Below are 19196 nucleotides of genomic sequence, written 5' to 3'. Positions count from 1 at the left end.
GCGCTCTCCTAGGACCTCTGTCTCCACCCTTCGGGTGAAGTATCCGAAGACTTCATCCATTGGAAATTGGGGATGGTGTGAACTGATTGATTAAAACATACATATTTAATTGTTGGTTATTTAAATGAAAACGAGACCCCCGGAAAGGACTTCTCCGTGGGAAGCAGGAGGAGCGGACTTCAGCAGTGCCCTTCCTGCGGTCCGGGACCTGGCTCGCCCGACCTCGCCTTCCTCCGGGGTGGCGTCCCCTGGAGTCCTTGCCACCATAGCGCTTGCGTGACACACCTTAAGACTTTCTGAAAGTTTAAAACAAAAAGCACCAAATTGAGGTGCATTAACTCCAATACTATTTTATGGACAGGCCCTCTGCCCCACAGTGGTAAAATCTAAACAATGGCTGCAGATGAATTTACACACAAAAGCATGTATATTTCTACTTACATAATTAAAAAATCCCAAATGTGGTAGGTAAGTCACCAAAAACGACTCGTTTACTGATGAAAGAGTGTGTCCTTTTCAGATGCCAGCGCGCCAGAACCCGACACCTCCCGGAGCGCGGAGGGGTGCCGACACCGCTTCCCAAGGTCCAGCCCCATGGAGCAGCTCGCGCAGTTTAACTGCGTTTTTCAGGCCCTGTACTTTTTGACAAGGACATGAAAAACTTTTTTGCCTTTGATTTTAGCTTTCATGAGAATAGTCTTCACACTGAGAGGTTTCTAGTCCTGCGATGGGTGCTCTGTATGTGTGCGGTCGCCCTTGCATGACAAGCCTGCCTACCTGTAGTTATTTTTTTAATCTGATGTAGGAATTATCAGTGTCTGACATACAATAGGCATTCAAGTAACACGTTTTCAGGAAATGAGACTGGCATCGTATTAATGTATTCAACAAATTTATTGAGCACTGATTATATAGGGTAGGCACTGCCCTGGCTACTAGTGGGGATGATACACCAGAGTCCTTGCCTTCTGGGGCCTTTGTCTCATGGGGGTACAGAGAACTAAGCAGACAGTACAAAGTAGCGTGTCAGGCTAGCTTGGGGCTAAACGCAGCACGTCGGTAAGATGGGACGGGATGCTTTAGGGTTTGCAGCACGCTTCCTCAAGGCGGTCGGTCTAAAAACAATTTGTGAATGTGTTGCTACTTCATGGTTAAGAGCTCTCCTATAATCTAATCAGAAAAAAACTTGTTATGAAGTAAGCAAGATTATCTCCTAATTAATTGTAACATTGTAGTGTTCAGTAATAGACTGTGAGGGAGTATCGTAGCTTTGCCCCTTGAATCAATGCCAGCCTCTTGTTTCATTGTGTTCTCAGAGACTTGCTGCCGAACAGAGGTCCAGACAGATGAGGGAATGTTTGGTTTGACCTGGATGATTGCCAGTGGGTCAAAATGAGCTGAAGATACCTCTTCTCCCTCTAGTGAACCAAAGGGACACTTACAAAAGCTGATTCCTCAGTGAAGGCCCCAGGCATATTGGTAGTTCCACTTTGAAGTCTCCCCAATCACAGAAGAACCCAGTATTGCTTTTCATTTGAGGCTCAAAGAAAAAGATACTCTGTTTGCCTGTTCATTTTGGCCTCGATGAACAGGTAGAAAAAAACCCCAAATTGTAGAGGATGAGAATGGAAGTAGGAAGTCAAAGCTCTTTACTCCCTCATGGTTACGTTTATGTGGTAGGATAAGGATATTACTATAAAAAGTGTATTTAAGATGTGGAATGTAAAAAGGAATTTTAATCCACCTTTATTGCCATCAAAGGGAAAACACTTTGGAAAACAAAAGCGTCAAAAGATAAGGTTATTGTGACAGTCTCAGAACCAGCGAGTTGACTGCCTGGAGTGGGGTTGCTGCCATTCCTAAAAGGTATTTAGCACCAAAAAATAGCTCACCCTTCTTGTGATCCACTTAAGGATAGGGATGGGAGAATACTTTTAATCCCAAACCCGCACATCTCAAAATTTAACCTTAAATTAAAAAGGTATAAAGCCAAGCCCCTAGCTCCAAAAGCATCAAAGAAAATGGAAAATGTTAATCACGGATTCTGTATTAAGGAGATAGACCTTTCAACTATTTCTTACATCAACACAAGGAATACTAGGCATTTTAATATTTGATACAGATAAAAGCATGTTCATAGTGAGGATCCTGTTGTCCTGCTGAAAACAAAGGGCTTATGGTCAGCAGTCACCACTCCATATATATTGCACCTGGCAAAACACAACCATCACTGTCTTCACTATAAAACAAAATGTCATTTATTGGTAGAGATCAATGCATTCCTTTAGAGGAGCCAAGGAAACGTTTCATTAGACTTGAAGACTGTCACTGAGCCAGAAACACACATCAATGGCTAAGCAGACTGAGCCTCCTTTCACTGAAAAAGGCAAGATGAAGGCACACCAGCCCCTTTCCTAGTTATCATTTCCTCTGTTTCCTGATATTTTATTATACCACAGGTTAGGCTACTTACATACAAAACAATTTTAGGTTAATCTAAGGGAATTGGTGAGCTTTGAATTGAAAATGACTCGGGACTACACAGTTTAATAAATTCAAAGAGATTTAATAATTAGCATAGGAATTTGGGGGATATTTTGCCCATTGGTTGAGTCCTCCTACATACTGAACAGTGTTCAGTATCGGGTCATTGAAATTACGTTGCTCAGATATAAAACGCTTTTGACAGCTTTTCCTGGGAAGTCGGGTACATTACCTGTTTTTTGCTGCTTTGGACCTGTTTTGTTTGACCCTGTATCAAACTGCTAAACCCAATTTTGTGCTCAGCACTCATTTGGAAGATGAAAAATTATGAGATAAATACAAAATGTAGTTCTATTCTAAATATAAGCCTTTTAAAGAATGGCAAGAAAAGGGGAGGGGGATAAAAGTTAACAAAGAAGAACGTTCGCTGAGATTGAAGCCGTTCTGCTGACTCTTCTCAAGAGGGGAGGAAGGCTCTGGCTTCCTTGATCTTCTGCTTCACTCCTCTGCTGGAGAGGGTGAGCCCAGCATGGTGGCGCTTCAGGAATTCTAAGTGCTCCTTGAGCTGCTCAGTCCTGCCTACCTTCTCTTCCAGGTCCCGAAGGAGTGACTCCTTGCCCAGAAGCCCACACTTCTGATTCAGCTTGATGTTGTCAATCCGCAGACTGTCTCGAGTTTGCTTTGTCTTGGTCAAGATGTCCCTCCTCAGGGCCACCTGAGCCTCAATTTCCAAAAGCTGTGACTTTTTGCATGCATTTTCAATATCCACAAAGTGTAACTTTTCTTTCACATGGGTAATGATTTGCACATTGTTGTTCACCTTGCTGTGCAGTTTCAAAAGCTCCTCATTTCGCTCCTCAACTTTCTCATTGAAGGTCTGGTTCTCAATCTTAAGCTGTTCAAAATCGATGAGAAACAGGCCTTCGGTGGTGTCCTCCTGAGCCCTCATCCTGGTTTCAAAATGCACTAGGCTCTGCTTCAGTTGCACATTCTCTAGCCTCACGGCGCTCATCTCCTTCTCCTTCTTATCCTCCAGCGCCTGGATCTGCTCCACCTCTCGAAGAGCGGCCTGGCGACCGCCCTTCATCCAACAGCTGCCCATGGCCTGCATCACCACCTGCTTCTTGAGTGCCTGGAAGCTTCGCCATTCCTTCTCCACCCTGGAGAGCTTCTCTTTGCACTGCTGCTTCAGCTGGTCCAGCTCCTGGTGATACCAGTCCAGGTCGTCAGCCTGCTGCTTCCTTAGCTCCTCCAGCATGGCCAGACAACGGAGGTATGCTGCCTCTTTCTCAGGGGCCTCGGGCTCCGCGCCCTTCTCGGGCACCTCGGCTGCATCCAGGCCCTTCTTCTTGCGCAGCGCGTCGAGGATCTTTTGCTGCACGAAGGCGTTGTAGCGCTGGTAGTGGCTCCGCTCCGCCATCAGGGTGCGGTACTGTTCCAGGAGCTCGGAGCGCAGCTGCTGTTCCTGCTGCATCTGCACCTCCTCGGTCCATTCCAAGTCCTCATCCTGGAGTTCCTCGTCCAGATCGTCCTGCCCGAACTCGCTTTTCTCGGGGCTTCCTTCCAGAGTCTTCCTCTCGCTCTCTGCCTCCTCCTCTGATCCCTCCCGCTCAGCCTCCGGGACTGGCACAGCCTCTTCCCGGCCGCTCGCGGACCGAGGCAGAGAGACCTGGGACCGGGCTTTCTTCCTCCTTGCCTCCCCCTCTTCCTCCTCCTCCGTCTCTTCTCTCTCATCCTCCTCGGGTTCCTCGGGCCCGCCTTCGGACCCCTGCTTAGCTGGCTCCTCGGGCTCGGCCTCGGGCTCGGCCGGCCACTCCCGCTCTCCAGGCCCAGCCTCGCCCTCAGCCTCGCCCTCAGCCTCGGTGTCCGCCGGTCCTTCCCGGAGCTCGGCGAGCTCGGCCGGCTCGGGGGGCTCGTCAGGCTCGGGGGGTTCGGGGGGCTCGACAGGCTCAGGGGGCTTGGCCTGCTCGGGGGGCTCGGCCGACTCGGCCGCGGCGGCGCCCCCCTCCGAAGTCTCTACGGCTTCCGGCCCCGGCTCTGCGAGCTCGGCCGAGGACTGGGGGCCGGACCTGGCCTTGCTGTCGGACAGCCGCGAGGCCAGGCTCACCACATCTCCGTCTTCCTGCTCGGAGGGGCCGTCCATCTGTCCGGCTGCGAGCGCAGCTGAACCCGGCTGCCGGCTGTTAGGTTTCCAGGGGCAACCAGGGGCGCTCGCAGTGGGCCCGGCGATTGGCCAGTCGTCAGTTCGACGGCCTGCCCCTTCTCCCCGCCTTCCAGCAGATTAAAGCCAATGGGAGGCCGCGAGCGCACGGCCCACGGCGTTGATTGGGAGAAGGCGTAGGCTCGCGCCGAGGGAGGTGTGGCGCGCACGCCGCGCTTGTTTTCCGCCCATTTCCCAGCGCCCGGGCTGGGGCGTGGCGTCGGGAGGCTCTGGGAGGGGCGGGAGGCCGGCGCGAGGGCCGCGCAGGCGCAGAGCGGCGGGCCGGGTCTCCGCGCGGTGGCGCGCGCGGGGCGCCTGCGCGAGGCGGCGGGGCTTCGGCGGCGGTGGCGGCCGGGCCGGGCCGAAGGGCGCCTGCGTGCTGAGGCGGGACGCGGCCCGGCTGGCCGGCGGCGGCGGCGCCTGGGCGGGGCGGCGCGGCGCGGCGGGCGGCGGTTGCTGGAGCGCGGCGGCGGCCCAGGCGGCGCCCCGGGCGGCGGGCGCGGCGGCGGCGGCGGCGGGCGCGGGCGGCGGGCGGGGGAAGATGGCGGAGCTCGGTAAGAAGTACTGCGTGTACTGCCTGGCCGAGGTGAGCCCGCTGCGCTTCCGCTGCACCGAGTGCCAGGACATCGAGCTGTGTCCCGAGTGCTTCTCCGCCGGCGCCGAGATCGGCCACCACCGCCGCTACCACGGCTACCAGCTGGTGGACGGCGGGCGCTTCACGCTCTGGGGGCCCGAGGCCGAGGGCGGCTGGACCAGCCGCGAGGAGCAGCTGCTGCTGGATGCCATCGAGCAGTTCGGCTTCGGAAACTGGGTGAGCGCGGGCCCTGCGCGGCCCCGGGCGGGCGCCGGGCTTCTCCCCTGCGCGGTCGGTGCGGGCGCGAGGCGCACCTGCTCGGCCGGCGCCCAGCGCGCGGCGTCAGTGAGGCAGGCGCGGTTCGCCCGGGAAACCGAGGCGCAGAGAGGTTAAGCCACCTGCCCAAGGTCACACAGCCAGGAAGTAGCAGAGCAGGGGCTTGGACGGTGGCTTTCTGGCAGCAGAGCCATCTTCCTGCCCGTTAGGAACACTTCAGGGGCGACTGCTGCGTGCAGACTTCGGGCCGGACCCGGCGCCGGCCCCGAGTGGGCGCTGCTGGAGCAGGTGGGTCAGCCAACCCCACGGCGCTGGGGGAGCAGTGAGGAGGGAGTTGGTTTTGCCTGGAGAACAGTGGTGGCCAACCCCAGACAAGCTTCACACCGGCCCTGGGGCTACGGTCACCATCTCAGGTGCACTTGCTTTGCATTCACGGTCCTGCTTGCTTTGTGCAGCTGTGTGTGCGGGTGTGTGCCCTGCGTCCCCGGCTGGCCAGGGACTCGTTTCTCTTGGGTCCTCACAACACCCAGGACATTGTCTGAGGAGTGGTCAGTAGGCACGGAACAAAGGAGCATGGACTACGAGGCATCTGCCCTGGGTTTTGTTCTCCATCAGAAGGTTTCTGTAGAGACTCTTATCTGCCAGGAAGAGGTGAGAGCTGGCCTGGATTCATTTGCGCCAGCAGGATGGTGCTTGGCTCTGAGGGAGGAGTGTGCTGCTCTTCAGGGGGTCCCCGAGGAGCTCTTCCGGCTAGGAGAAGGGGAAGATCTCTGTCTGTGTTCCGGCCCCAAACTGGCAAGGGTGAGCGGCTGCCTCCGAGCTTTACGAGAAGTAGGGAGGAGAGACACGACCTCAGCGCCCTAAGCTTTCCAGATCCTTCCATGCGATGGGCCGCTTCTTCCCTGAACCAGTCCTTCATCTTGCCCCTTCTCCAGCGGTACTCCGCTGTTGGGCTTCCTGTCGCAGACATTCCACCCACCTCCCCTCGTCCCCAAACCTGTCCTGCTTCTGTTTCCTTTTGCTGTCCTTTCTGTAAAGCGAGCCAGCCTTCAGGGTCCGATGCCCGTTCTGCACCCTGGATTCCTTGCTCTTCTCCCAGCTCCTTAGACACTGCTGTACAAATTCTCACCTGCGCGCCAGCATCGGGATGGCCACTCTCCAGAACCACTGTCACTTTGTCCTGAAATGCTGTTCCTTGATGTGTACTGAGCACATTATAGGATGGTGAGAGACTCTGAAGGAAAGAAAGGCTTCATCCTCGCCTTCAGGGCTCTTCCCCACGGCCAGCCTTCAGTGTCAAACCCGACGTCCTCACCTGACATCTCAGGGACATCTCAGACAAAACTCACATCACCTCGCTTAGGGACTCAGGCTGCAAACCCAGAACCATCCTCAGCATCTCCTTCCAGGTCCAGTTCAGCAGCCGCCGCCTTCCAAGTAGTCCCGAATTGAGCTGCTGCTCACAGCTGTGTGGAATCCAGGCTGATACTTCTCTCCTGCCTTGACCACTTCTAGAGCCTCCCAGCTGGCCCCCCTGCTTCAGCTTTGAGCCCTGTGCTCCACTTCGCACCATAATCAGAGTGCTCTTTGAAGACATGTCACGTCACACTCCTGAGTGGCTTCCAGACCCACTTAGATTAAACTTCCCAGCCTGAGTGTCTGCTGACCTGTGGGATCTCCACTGCTACCCCCTTGGTTTTGTTTTTCTTTGTTAATCCTCACCCAAGGATATTTTTTTCCATTGATTTTTTTTTTTAAAGAGAGAGCAGGAGTGAGGGGGAGAGAGAGGGAGAAACATCGATGTGAGAGAGACACATCCATTGTTTGACTCCCAGCCGGCAACCCAGGTATGTGCCCTAGACTGGCAATCACACCCACAACCCATTGGTGCATGGGCTGATGCTCTAACCCTTGAGCCACACCCACCAGGGCCCCTTGATCATCTTGTACTTTTTCTGGTCTCTTCTCCCAAATTATGGTTTGTGACTGGTTCTTCTTCTTCCATGTCAGTGACTCAGAGAGACGTCCCTTCCCCATGCCATCCTTATAGCACATTGCTCGACAGTAACAGCTGAATGGCCGCCCTGGCGGGGCCTGCCGTGCCAGACACTGCGCCTCCTGAAATCTCCCGCAGCCTTGAATGGAGTAGTTTGACTTCAGAGTCTGTGCTCCTAGCTGCGCTGTCTATACTGGCTCCCCTGCAGCATTGTGGGAAATACACGAAAACAAGCCCAGGGCCTAAAACATTTATACTGTTTTGGAGGAAACATTGGGCTGGAAGGGGGGCATTGTCTAAAGCAGTACTTTTCAAACTTTAATGTGCACACGAGTCGTGTGGGAGCTGATTAAAATGCAGATTTCCACTCAGCCCTGTCAGCTCTTAGAAGAGACATGGCTGGGGGGGGGGGGGGGTGCTTGGGCCTGGGGGCCAGGGGCCTTCTCCCTGGCAGGTTCGCAGGAGGCTGGCGCTCTGCGTGCTGACCTCGCCTGGATAGGCCGCTCAGAGCAGCCGGGCTCTAGTGTCTCTGGCTGTGTCGTCTTGGGCTCCCTGCTTTGCCCTGGACACTCCACGTGCAGCTCTGAGATGTGCGGCCCCTCCTGAGTGATTGCAGAAACACGCTGAGGGCCGTGCTCCAGCTGTGCCGAATCCAGCACCTGCCGGTTCTAGGCCAGGCTCCCCATACACGCACTGCTGCTCTGCACCGCGGCCATGCCCTGGCTTCTCTGCCCTGGCCAGTGTCAGCCTGTGGGTTCGATTCCCGTCAAGGGCATGTACCTCGGTTGCAGTTCAGCCCTGGTCAGGGTCGTGCAAGAGGCAACCAGTTGATGTTTCTGTCTCGCATCGATGTTTCTCTCTCTCCCTCTCTCTTTCCCTCCCACTCTGTCTGAAGATAAATAGAAAAATATCCTCTGGTGAGGATTAAAAAAAAAACCAGTGACTCTGATCATTTTAAATGTTTGTCCAGGATGCTCCAGCTTTTCATGTGGGAAAGCCAGGGTTTAGTCCAAAGTCTGGAGCCTAACCTGTCGGTTAAGAGCATTAACTAATGTGGGTCACGGGGAGGCTGCGAGCTTATTGGTGCAACTGAAGGTGTGGCTAGACTGGGAGGGCATTTCAGGGGAGAAGTCTTGACCTGGTTCGGTGGGAGGGTGCTTGTGGGACAGGGAAGGTATCTGGTGGGCGCAGGGACCAGGTTCCATGGGCTGGGGGTGGAGTGTGAAGAAAGGCAGCGTGCAGATCAGGGACAGTGATGTAGAGGAAGGTGAGGCTGTTCGTTCCAATTTCTTAAATGGCCCGTGACCTCTGACCTTGGGGTGGTGTTACTTTATGTGGAGTTCCTGGGGGGGGTGATCAGGAGACCTTGGGGAGAGCGTTATTGCTGGAATCTGGCCCCGTCTGCTCACACTTTGTCCCAGGAACAGGAGAGGCTGAGGGATGCTAACACGGACGTCCGGAGGGTTTGGGGCGAGCAGCGTGGGCAGGCTGACTCCCTGTGCCCAAGCTTTGGTGACGACGGTGGAGAGCAGGCCGGGAGAGGTGCCTGTGGGCACGGGACCAGGGGAGCGTGGCAGACAGCGGCCCAGGCACATCACCAGGGGCTCTGAGAGCTCGAGGCGGCTGCTTTGTGCTGGGTGCTGTGTGGATGCCCAGAAGTACAGATGCTGCTGGGCCACGAACGCACGTATACCCCAGCGTGACATACCTTGCGACAGTTTGAGTCTGGGCGGTGAGCTGTGGGAGGGAGTGAACAGTTGGAGGAAGGCCACAGCTCCTCTGCAGGTGGTGTTCAGACAACTTTAGGGGGAGTGGGGTTCAAGCTAGCTGTGAAGCCAGATTTTGATTTAAAAAGTAGGTGGAGTTCTCTGTAGACTGCATAGCCCGTGGTAGCCAGGTATGTGGCGCACTAGCCCGAGCAGGAGAAGGGGGCATCCATACAGAAGTGGGAGGTTTGGGAGAAGCCCTCTGTGAAGTCAGAGCCTTCCTGGGGTGAGGAGTGCGTCCGTGCAGGGGTGGGGGGGGTCCAGAGCCCAGGAGCTGTGATGAGGGCTTCTCAGCGTGGATGTCAGCACTGAGTGGAGTGAGAAAGTCAGTGGTTGGGAGGGTGGCTGCTGCCGGGTGCCAGGCCGAGTGGGTAAGGAGGACACCTGCGTGTGTGGGAGGCGGAGCCCAGCGAGGCTCAGGGCCCAGGCGGGTAAGGAAAATCAAAGGCCGAGGAAATGGGCAGAACTAAGCACAGTACGTGGTTCTGAGTTGAGTCCTTGCCAGTGAAGGATGTTGTTAGGGCCACTGGCAAAACTTCTGTGCGAACAGAGGTTTAGATGCATCTTTTTAATTTCCTAGTTTTGATGATGATATTGTGGCTACGCAGGAGAATGTCCTTGTTGGTAAGAAAATCATACAGAATCACTTGGAGGTGATGATGTGTGAAGTTGGAGCTTAATTTCAAAATGGTGAAAAAAAAACTGTTCAAGTGTGTGAGATTCTCAGCAGACTGGACAGGGCCCAGTGCCTGGTTCAGGGTGGAGACACGTGGAGTGTTGTGAACAAAGCCGGGGGCTTGTAGATGACATTCAGGGGGCTGGGTGACAGCAGACGAACGGATAATCACCGCATTGTGCATGTATTCCTTCGCTCATTCACTTAGCACGCACTCGGGGCCCTTCTGTGCCAGCACCTGAGCTAGCGGCACAGGCTGTCCCCCGGCCTGCACGTTGTGGCGGAAACATGGACAGCTGTGTCACCTTGTACGGGGGCACAGTTCCGTGGACTCCGGCTCACCTGGTGGAGAGGCGAGGAGAAGGCTGTCCTGGTGGAAGGACAGTGTGGGCCCGGGGCTTTCTCTGTCCCAGGGGTCTGGGTGTCAGCCAGGCAGAGGCCCGGTTGTCGGGGGTGGAGGATTCGGGCTGGGGCGGGGAGGTGAGGTGAGGGTGCAGGGTCACGTTTTGAGGATCCTGGGGTGCCAGGGCCTAGGGGGGCTTTGAAGGGGATTCAGACTGAGCTGTGCTGAAGCCAGGCTCCAGCAGGGCCTTTGATGTGGGCTCTCCCTCCCAGCCAGGGCCCCTGGTCCTTCATTTACAAATTTACAAATGAGGAAGCAGCTGTAGCCAGCCAGGCCTGACTGCCTTGAGCCTTGTATTTCACTGGCTCACCTGCTGCAGAGCACAACCACCTGAGGGTCCCCAGGTTTCCAGGGACCACCCCAGCCCTCCCGAATTGGCATCTCTATGGGGAGGTCTGGAAACGGTAGTTACAGAAAGATTCCCAAGGAGTCCTGACACTGTGTGTCCATGGAGTCACATTTAGGAACCAGGAGAGGGGTCACCTGTCATGGAGGCAGAAGCCCCTTCCGTGGACTGGGAAAGCCATTCCGTGAGCATCTCAGTGGGTTTTAGGAACTGCTGTGGGGGAGAGGGAGGGGGAGGAGGGAAGAGCTGGAGAAAGCAGTGAATGAATAGGGGAGCAGGGGCTCTAGGCCTGGTGGGACTCACCCTGCCCTGGAGGGCTCATCATCTGAATCTGGGCTGGGGCGGGGCCTGAGAATGTGCATCTCTGTCAGAGCCCAGGTGCCGCCCACGCCGCCGCCTAGGGACCCACTCTAAGAACCACCGAGGCGGAAGAAAGCCACCGCTTTAAAACGTTTGCTCTTTTTATTTTTATGGGTTTTTTTAAAATGATTTTATTTTATTTTGTCCAGTACCTTTCATCCCCTCTATGCCCCCTTCCTCCTCCAGTTTCAGAAGTGTGTTTTTATCGTGGTAAAACATACCCAACGTAAAACCTACCATCACTCCGCTACGAGTGCGCAGGTCAGCGGCACCAGGCGCACCACTGTGGTCCCTGGAAACCTCCATCTTCCCGAGCTAACTCTGCCCCTTGAACAGACTCCCACCCCTCCCCCAGCCCCTGGCACCCACCATCCACTTTCTGTCTCTGAATCTGATTCTCGGGACCTCACAGAAGTGGATCACACGGTTGTCTTGTGTCCAGCTCCTCTCACCGAGCACGGTGTCCTCGGTTTCACGCACGTGGCAGCATCCAGAAGCTCCTCCCTGAAGGATGGCTCTCGTAGGCCGGGCTAGCGATGCTCCAGGACATAGGCATATGCTAGTCCCTGCTTTCAGGCCCTTGGGCGAAGGCCTGGAGGCGGGATTGCTGGGTCACGGGCAGTCCTGTCGGCTTGTGGAGGGCCCGGAGCTGTGTCCCACAGCGAGGCGTGCCACCGTTCACAGCTCCCTCGTGGGCCTTACGGGACCCGAAAGGCTTTCGTCACCTCCAGGACCAGGCACACAGTCGGGGAGTTCTCTGAGTGAGTTTAGACAGGACAGGAGCCTGGCCTGAGGCTTACAGAACTTCCCATCAACGAAAAAACAAAAAAATACAAGCAAGAGTGGTGGCCAAGGAAAAGAGGGTCCCTGGAATGGCTGATGACTGGGAGGGACAGACTGAAAGCCGTGTTGGAGGTGGTGCCAATGACCACTGTCCCCTCGGGGGAGGGTTGGGCTGTTGAGTGGGGAAGACGGAGGGGAGGGTCCGGAGGACATAGACAGAGGGGTGGCCCAGGCCAGTGGGTATTCAGCTCCCTTGAGGCAGGAGAGCTGTTCTCGTCACTTAAAGATGACAGAGCGTCTGGAAGGGAGAACAACCGTGTCCAGGGCACACCGTGTGACTGAGCGAGCTCCAGCCCAGGCGGGCTGTCTGAAGCCTGTGCTCACCTCAGCTGCCGGGAGGGCCCCCGGGAGACAGATGCTGGGAAGCCCGGCCCAGGGTTGCTCTCCTAGGCAGGGACAGCAGGCACCCAGAGGTGGTGGTGCTGAGGGGAGTGGTGACGCAGGGAACCCCGAGGCCAGGGACCCGGGTCCGCGCCATGTTTCGCCAGCTGGGCAGGGAGACAAGTGCAGGGGTGACTAAGAGACAGGTGTGTCTGTCAGCACCGCCTTGGGAGGACTCCCCGGGGCTGCCCGCCCACATGCCCCTCACCTGCCCCACACCAGCCATGACGTGGCAAGGCAGCCACAGATGAGAAGCACCCAGCTGTCTGTGTCGCATAGCTTGTGAGGGACAGACCAGTGTCCTGGCGCGTTCTGTCAGCAGGACTCGCGCCCGAGCCCTCTGTGGACATGAGCCAAGGGGTGAGGAGTCGCCCAGGGGCGCCCCTGCCAGGGCTCCCAGTCTGATGGCCTCGTAGGCTGCCCAGGACCAGCCGCCCAGCCTGGCCCTGCCTCTCTTCCCTTAGAGTGGAACCCCCCCCCCTTCGGCTAGGACACGCCCCTCCAGGCTGTTCTCTCCTGGCCTTGTGCAGGCTCTGCTCCCCCCTCAGGGCCGCCCCACCCCCAGCTGACCCCCCTGCTCCTGGGGTTTGTGCTGCCCGTGGGGCCACTGCCCAGGAGCCACAGCCGCATGCGGTGGGCCTTCTGGTTGCTTCTGCCCTGGAAGCTTCTCCACGTAAAGACAAGGAAGCCCCACTGCCCCCCACCGGAAAGCTGGCCTCGGGGTGCCTGCCCGTGCCCGGTACAGACCGCTGGTGGCAAAGGGAGGTGGCGCGGTGACCGCAGCTGCACTCAGTGCTCCTGAGCAGAACTGCCCACCTGCACAGGGAGGACCTGGTGTGTGCGGGACACCGAACTGAGTCCCGCACAAGGCAGGAGGGGCCACAGTGCCTCACCTGGAGCCAGAGCCTGGAGGGGAGCTGCCGGGCGAGTGTGCGGGCAGCTCTCCTGGGTGCGCTTGTCTGGGCAGAAGCGGCCCCGCCCGGCCTCGCTCCGCAGGGGACCGGATCAGGACACCTCCGCTCGCTCCTCATTAGCGCTGCAGCGCGAGGCAGGGGCAAGGAACTGGTCCTCCCGTGGCCAGTGTGTGGCTGACACTCATCCTGCCTCGGGACTGGTAGGAGGTTACGTGGGATGATACTTGTAACGCGCTCCCGTGCTAACTGGCCGTCATGATTCCTGTGCCGTCTCGAAAAGCCCTTCCAGAGGAGGGTTACCGGTCAGGACGCAGAAGTTGACTGGATAAAGCTCTCAGAGCTAGTGAGTAATCGGGCCAGAATCCGATCCCAGCTCGGGGGTCATCGGTGGCTTCCTGGAGGGGGCGGCCTGGGTCCTGTGGAAGTGAAGCTGACAGCTTCGTAGAAGTGATAGTAGCCGCATGGGGGAGCGTCAGCCCGGCCCAGCACTGCCACACTGCGGAGGCACAGCTGCCTGTAACCCTCCCACCACCCTAGACATAGGGGGAGGCTGAGGCACAGAGGTTAAGTAATGTGTTCAGTTACTCAGCTGATAAGGGGTGGAGCCAGCACTGGAGCCCTGAAGGCTGGCCCCAGAGCCTTGGCACCCGGAGAAAGGGCACTTCCAGCAGGGGTGGGGCCAGGGACCCATCTCACGGCCCCCGAAAAGCACACGAAGTTTGGCTGACCCGACAGGAGTGCTGCCCAGACCTTCAGACATTGTGGACCATTCGTGTTGAAAGAAAATGTAGAATTGCTAACTTAAAGTTTGCCAAGTAAAGATATTAAAAAAATGTAAATACCCAATTAACTATCATTTCACAAAAAGAAAGATTATCTTAATATGCCCCAAATAGTAAGGATATAATCTTGGGATGAAGGACCATCCTTCAGATGACAGTTTGGCTTTTAGGAAAATCTGTGTCATCCTTCCCTATGTTTTAAAATATCACCCTCGCTCACGGCTAGCCCAGTGTGAGAGACCGTGGAATCACTGGTGGGAGCCTCTAAAGGTTTGGCCCCACTGGGTCCCGGTGTGGCGACGTCCAGGTCACAATGGGCGGAGGTGGTCCTGGCGGGGGCGTGGAAGAGAAACCCTGAGCGAGCCCCACTGGTGGGAGCCGGCAACCCACCTTGATGATGATTTCTCTGGGCTGTTCCCCTCTTCCTTGTCCTGCTCAGGTGCGGGAGGCCAGCACGAGTGAGCCCTGATAAGGCAGGAAGGAGGCCAGGCCAGCCAGGGGACCTGGGGTGGTCACGCTTACTGGGAAGCTCACTGCCCTCCTGGAGCGGCAGCGTCCTGGCCTGAGTCTAGGCCCCTTGGAAAGAGGACCTCATGGGCCCTGTGTCTTGGAGACACCTTCGCCCTATTTTTTTGTTTTTCAAAAGGATTGAAAGCCCTGGCCGGCTTGGCTCAGCAGTTGAAGCGTCGGCCTGCAGTCCAGAGAGACCCGGGTTCGGTTCCTGCTAAGGGCGCGTACCTCAGTTGCAGTTTGTCCCCGGCCCTGGTTGGTCGCGCAGGTGGCAGCCACTAGATGTGTCCCTTTCATGTTGATGTTTCTCTCTCTCTCTCTCTCCCCCCCTCCCCCTCTCCCTCCCTCCCACTCTACCTGAACAAAAAATGGAAAAGTGTCCTCGGGTGAGGATAAAAAGGGGGAGGGTTGAAAGAAGCAGCAGACCTCTCTGTCTTTTTCCAAAGATGGGACTCTGTTTTTCCTTTTGAGAGAACATGAAGGAAAAAACAAGCTTGGACTCCCGCTTCCGTAGGCGTGGGCTCCTCCTCGGCTGTAACTGCGTGCCGCGGTGGGAAGCCGCACGTCGGTGCGCATTGTGTGTTCCCTGCTTCACTTGTACTTGAGTTGAACTTTCCAGTCTCATTTCCCCAAACACACTTCTGTTGCTTCTGCCTCCATCCATCCATCTGGATTAAGATCAAGATCAAGCAAAAACTGGCCTAGGAACAGGATAGGGAAGGAGCTGCCCCCTGGCCCGCCTGCTGCCATCATGTGTGAGGACAGGACACTTCCGTCATTTGCAGGAGGCAGGCACGTGTTGCGTGACCTTCAGCACGTGGAAAGGATCGGAGCAAACATTTGGAATGTGACAGGCAGAACGCCAGGCACGTGGTGGAGTGCAGTAGCTGCTGCTACATTTCATCGTCTTTTAAAACACCCTCCTTACTCTAATTTAGCTCCGATGAACTTGTCTGTCCTCTGTGAGGATCAGAGCTGTGTTGTCATTCTTACTTAGGTTCGTCGTGACCCTCACTCTCCCTTTCACAGGTCTTGAAAATTAGGGTCTTGTGTGTTTTCCTGGGCCCTTCTGACCATTAAAGTGTTATGGTGGCCCCCTAGGGACACTCGTCTTTCAAAAGTAGCTGATGGCTCTGGCTCCTATGAGGCCTCAGCTGTCCTTAGGCAGTGGCTGAGGAGTTCATGACGGGGGTTCCTGGGCTCCTGCAGACAAGGCCTACCCCTCTGATCTGTAGCTTCATAAATGGCATCTGAGAGCAGAGTCCCATTTGTAACCTAAAGAGAACCTGGACAGCCAAGGTGTCAGCAGTGCCCACAGCTGCCTGACCTGCTTGTCTGGCCCAGAGCATGAACTGGTGTGTAGCCCAGAGAACGCTTGGATGGAGGTGTCGGCACATGGCCTGCACAATCCCTGCTCTGGCCCCTGCCCTGAGGCTTCCTTGCTGCCTCTGCTCTCTGCTCCCAGTGTTGAGGTTGATGGAAATAAATGAAAACCTGAACATACAATCTCGGTTTGCTCAGACACCGCTCGATCACTCAGAACCCTTCTGTTCCTTCTGGATTTCCGTTTACTCCCAATGCGGTGCTCTGAGCAGCTGGTGCCTCGGCAGGCAGAGTGCTGAGGTGCAGGGTGAGCAGCAGACTTGCTGGAAGGGCAGCTGGTGTTCTCACTGGACCGGGAGAGGGTGAGGCCAGGCCTGAGTTACTGACCGTGCAATGTGGCTCGCAGTCCAGCCCTCTGAGCCTCTGGTAAGTGGGCACCTAGCTAGCTCCCTTGCATGGGAGGCTCCCCAGAAACTGCACTGTGGATCTAGTGGCTGCTGACGGACTAGGCTCGACCACCCTGGTAGCCACCACCCGGCACTGTGCGCTCAGAGGTGGGAAGTGGCCAGCCTGGGTCACAGAGTGGCTGTAGATGCTGGGGGTGCTCGTGACTTGTTTTTGTTGTTTGTTTTTTTGTGTGGACCAATTGCTTCTTGGGAAAATATAACAAACAGATTTGAGGCTCATAGTGATTTTTAAAAGAAGCATGTAAATAATTCATCCCCATAAGACCAGGATCTAGTGTTAGCTGTGGTCTTCCCTTTTCTCATGGTAGGTCCCAGTACTCTTTGTTCCTGTGCCTTAAGCTCTGCCCTCGGCACCCCAGCGCCTGGTGGGAGGAGTCCTTCAGGGTTTGCGTGCCCTGGCTCGAGCCCCAGGTGCGGGGTCTGGTCACTGTGCCGCGGCCACTGTGCCCCTGCCGTGCTCACTTTCCTCATCCCAGCCCGCGCGGGCTGGCTGGTTTCTTGGGGTCCAGTTTGGCCTTTGGGGGTGCAGAGGCCACCGTGATCTTGGGTTCAGCGTTGCAGGGCAGAAGGCAGCTTGTTCTCGAGAGCAGAGTGAGGGTGAGTGGAGGCTGCGGCAGGGTGCCGAGTGGCTGCTGGGTGGGGAGTGCGCATTCGGGGCAGTTGCTCTCAGAAGTGGCTTTAGCGGTTGAGTTTAAGGAAGAGGTCTCTTGGCAGAAGGAAAAGATTGAGGGAGTTGTACAATTTCCTCCCATCAATTACCCTGGTGTTCATGGTTACCTTCTTGCAGGAGTGTGTGCTTGCAGCCCTGGGCAGATTGCAGAGAGCTACCTAAGTAGGGAAGTTGTCACAAATGAAGCCCCCACCCCCTTTAGAAGGTGCTTCCCTGTTCACCTACACTACCACCTAGGAAAGGAACAGGGTGGCCCTTTCCAGCCGGGAGGGCATCAACAACAGAGATGTGGCCCTTTCTCTCCCCAGAGGCAGACAGCAGGGTGGAATGGAGTTCCTCTAGTAGTCAGGGGGTCTGGGCCATGAGCTCTGAACCAGTCTGTTCTCCAGTCTGGGAATGAAGAGGTTAGCCTGGGAGGAGGTGAGGCCCCTAGGTGCTCTGTAGCCCTGCCCACCTGTGTCCTGTCCCACTGGAAGACAAAGAGCCCCCCACCCCCAGAATGCAGAGTTAGCTGGGGCAACATGCTAGTACCAGGTGGGCCCTGCTAGGCCTGTTTCAGGAACCAGGACATCAGTCCAGATCTCAGATTGGGTTCTGGTCTCAGCTCTGCACCAGCTCACGCTCACCCCGGGCGAGTGTGCACGTCTCTGGATCCTCACTTTGTCATGTACAGAGTGCCTGAAGGTCCTCCTGGCCTCGACACCAGCTGATAAGCCAGCCAGCCAAGAGAAGTGCCTTGACCGTCTTTGGGAGGGGCGATGATGGGACAGACAGGACGGAGACCAGGGAGCTTTGCGAGAATGTAAGGGAATCTGCGCCAACCCTGAGTCTGACCTGCACTTGAGATGTGACTGTGACCTTTGTTGTTGCAGGAAGACATGGCCGCTCACGTCGGAGCTTCCCGGACTCCGCAGGAAGTGATGGAGCATTACGTAAGCATGTACATCCACGGCAACCTGGGGAAGGCCTGCATCCCCGACACCATCCCCAACCGGGTGACAGACCACACCTGCCCCAGTGGAGGCCCCCTGTCTCCCAGCCTCACCACCCCCTTGCCTCCCCTAGACATCTCGGTGGCCGAGCAGCAGCAGCTGGGCTACATGCCGCTGCGGGACGACTACGAGATCGAGTACGACCAGGACGCCGAGACGCTCATCAGCGGGCTCTCGGTCAACTACGACGACGACGACGTGGAGATCGAGCTCAAGCGCGCGCACGTGGACATGTACGTGCGGAAGCTCAGGGAGCGGCAGCGGCGCAAGAACATCGCCCGCGACTACAACCTGGTGCCGGCCTTCCTGGGGAAGGACAAGAAGGAGAGGGAGAAGGCGGCCAAGCGCAAGGTCACCAAGGAGGAGCGGGAGCTGCGGCAGAAGCTGCGGCCGCTCTACCAGTTCATGTCCTGCAAGGAGTTCGACGACCTGTTCGAGAACATGCACAAGGAGAAGATGCTGCGCGCCAAGATCCGCGAGCTGCAGCGCTACCGGCGCAACGGGATCACCAAGATGGAGGAGTCGGCGGAGTACGAGGCCGCGCGGCACAAGCGCGAGAAGCGGAAGGAGAACCGCAGCGCGGCGGGCGCCAAGCGCGGCCGCGAGGACGCCAAGGACGGCGAGTTCGCGGCCATCGAGCACCTGCCCGGCTTCGAGCTGCTGTCCGACCGCGAGAAGGCGCTGTGCAGCTCCCTGAGCCTGAGCCCGGCGCGCTACGTGACCGCCAAGACCATCATCATCAAGGACCACCTGCAGAAGCGGCAGGGCATCCCCTCCAAAAGCCGCCTTCCCAGCTACCTGGACAAAGTGCTCAAGAAAAGGATTTTGAATTTCCTCACGGAGAGCGGCTGGATATCCAGGGATGCGTCCTGAGGCCGGGCCTGCCGAGCGGAGCGCAGCGAGGAGACCTCGGCGAGATGACCGCGAGGGCCGCGGGGCGGGGCAGGGAGAGGGACCCATTTCCCCATTGTTCTTTTTTAAGCAAATTGCGTTTCTTTTTTTAGGATGTAAATTATTTTCATGGCCCTGTGAAAGAAACAATAGTAACAATCTTAGAGCAGATCATGGGGGAAACAGTACAGGTGTATTGTACCTTAGTCCTGAAAATAGTAGCCAAGATGACGATTTGCCTTTGTGAGTTCAGTTTGGAGAAGTGAGGGGACCGGACCACCCCCGTGAGCCCCTTCCCGCTGGCGCACCTCGTGCTGCCCGCCCGCCGCTGCCCGCCTTCCC

At 56.7% G+C, this 19196-nt stretch overlaps 2 protein-coding genes across 2 annotated transcripts; one reads left to right on the top strand and one right to left on the bottom strand.

Annotated features, from left to right (window-relative positions):
• Positions 1-2545: 2545 nt before the first annotated feature.
• CCDC96 (coiled-coil domain containing 96) lies at positions 2546-4649 on the bottom strand. The gene has a single exon (XM_036277848.1). The coding sequence runs from the start codon at positions 4625-4627 to the stop codon at positions 2942-2944; it is 1686 nt and encodes a 561-aa protein (XP_036133741.1). The 5' UTR covers positions 4628-4649; the 3' UTR covers positions 2546-2941.
• A 453-nt stretch (positions 4650-5102) lies between these two features.
• TADA2B (transcriptional adaptor 2B) lies at positions 5103-19167 on the top strand. Its single transcript, XM_036243976.1, has 2 exons — positions 5103-5495; positions 17844-19167. The coding sequence occupies exons 1-2, from the start codon at positions 5226-5228 to the stop codon at positions 18834-18836; spliced, it is 1263 nt and encodes a 420-aa protein (XP_036099869.1). The 5' UTR covers positions 5103-5225; the 3' UTR covers positions 18837-19167.
• The last annotated feature ends 29 nt before the right edge of the window (positions 19168-19196 follow it).

The sequence above is a fragment of the Molossus molossus genome, unplaced genomic scaffold (genome assembly GCF_014108415.1).
Source record: "Molossus molossus isolate mMolMol1 unplaced genomic scaffold, mMolMol1.p scaffold_m16_p_1, whole genome shotgun sequence".
NCBI lineage: Eukaryota > Metazoa > Chordata > Mammalia > Chiroptera > Molossidae > Molossus > Molossus molossus.
This window is presented reverse-complemented; position numbering and strand designations above follow the sequence as displayed.

Bases quoted from the DNA above. Each gene is read 5' to 3' on its own strand.
- TADA2B (XM_036243976.1), top strand. From the start codon at position 5,226: ATGGCGGAGCTCGGTAAGAAGTACTGCGTGTACTGCCTGGCCGAGGTG. The intron at 5,496-17,843 runs GTGAGCGCGGGC...TTGTTGTTGCAG, and splicing joins AGTTCGGCTTCGGAAACTGG to GAAGACATGGCCGCTCACGT.
- CCDC96 (XM_036277848.1), bottom strand. From the start codon at position 4,627: ATGGACGGCCCCTCCGAGCAGGAAGACGGAGATGTGGTGAGCCTGGCC.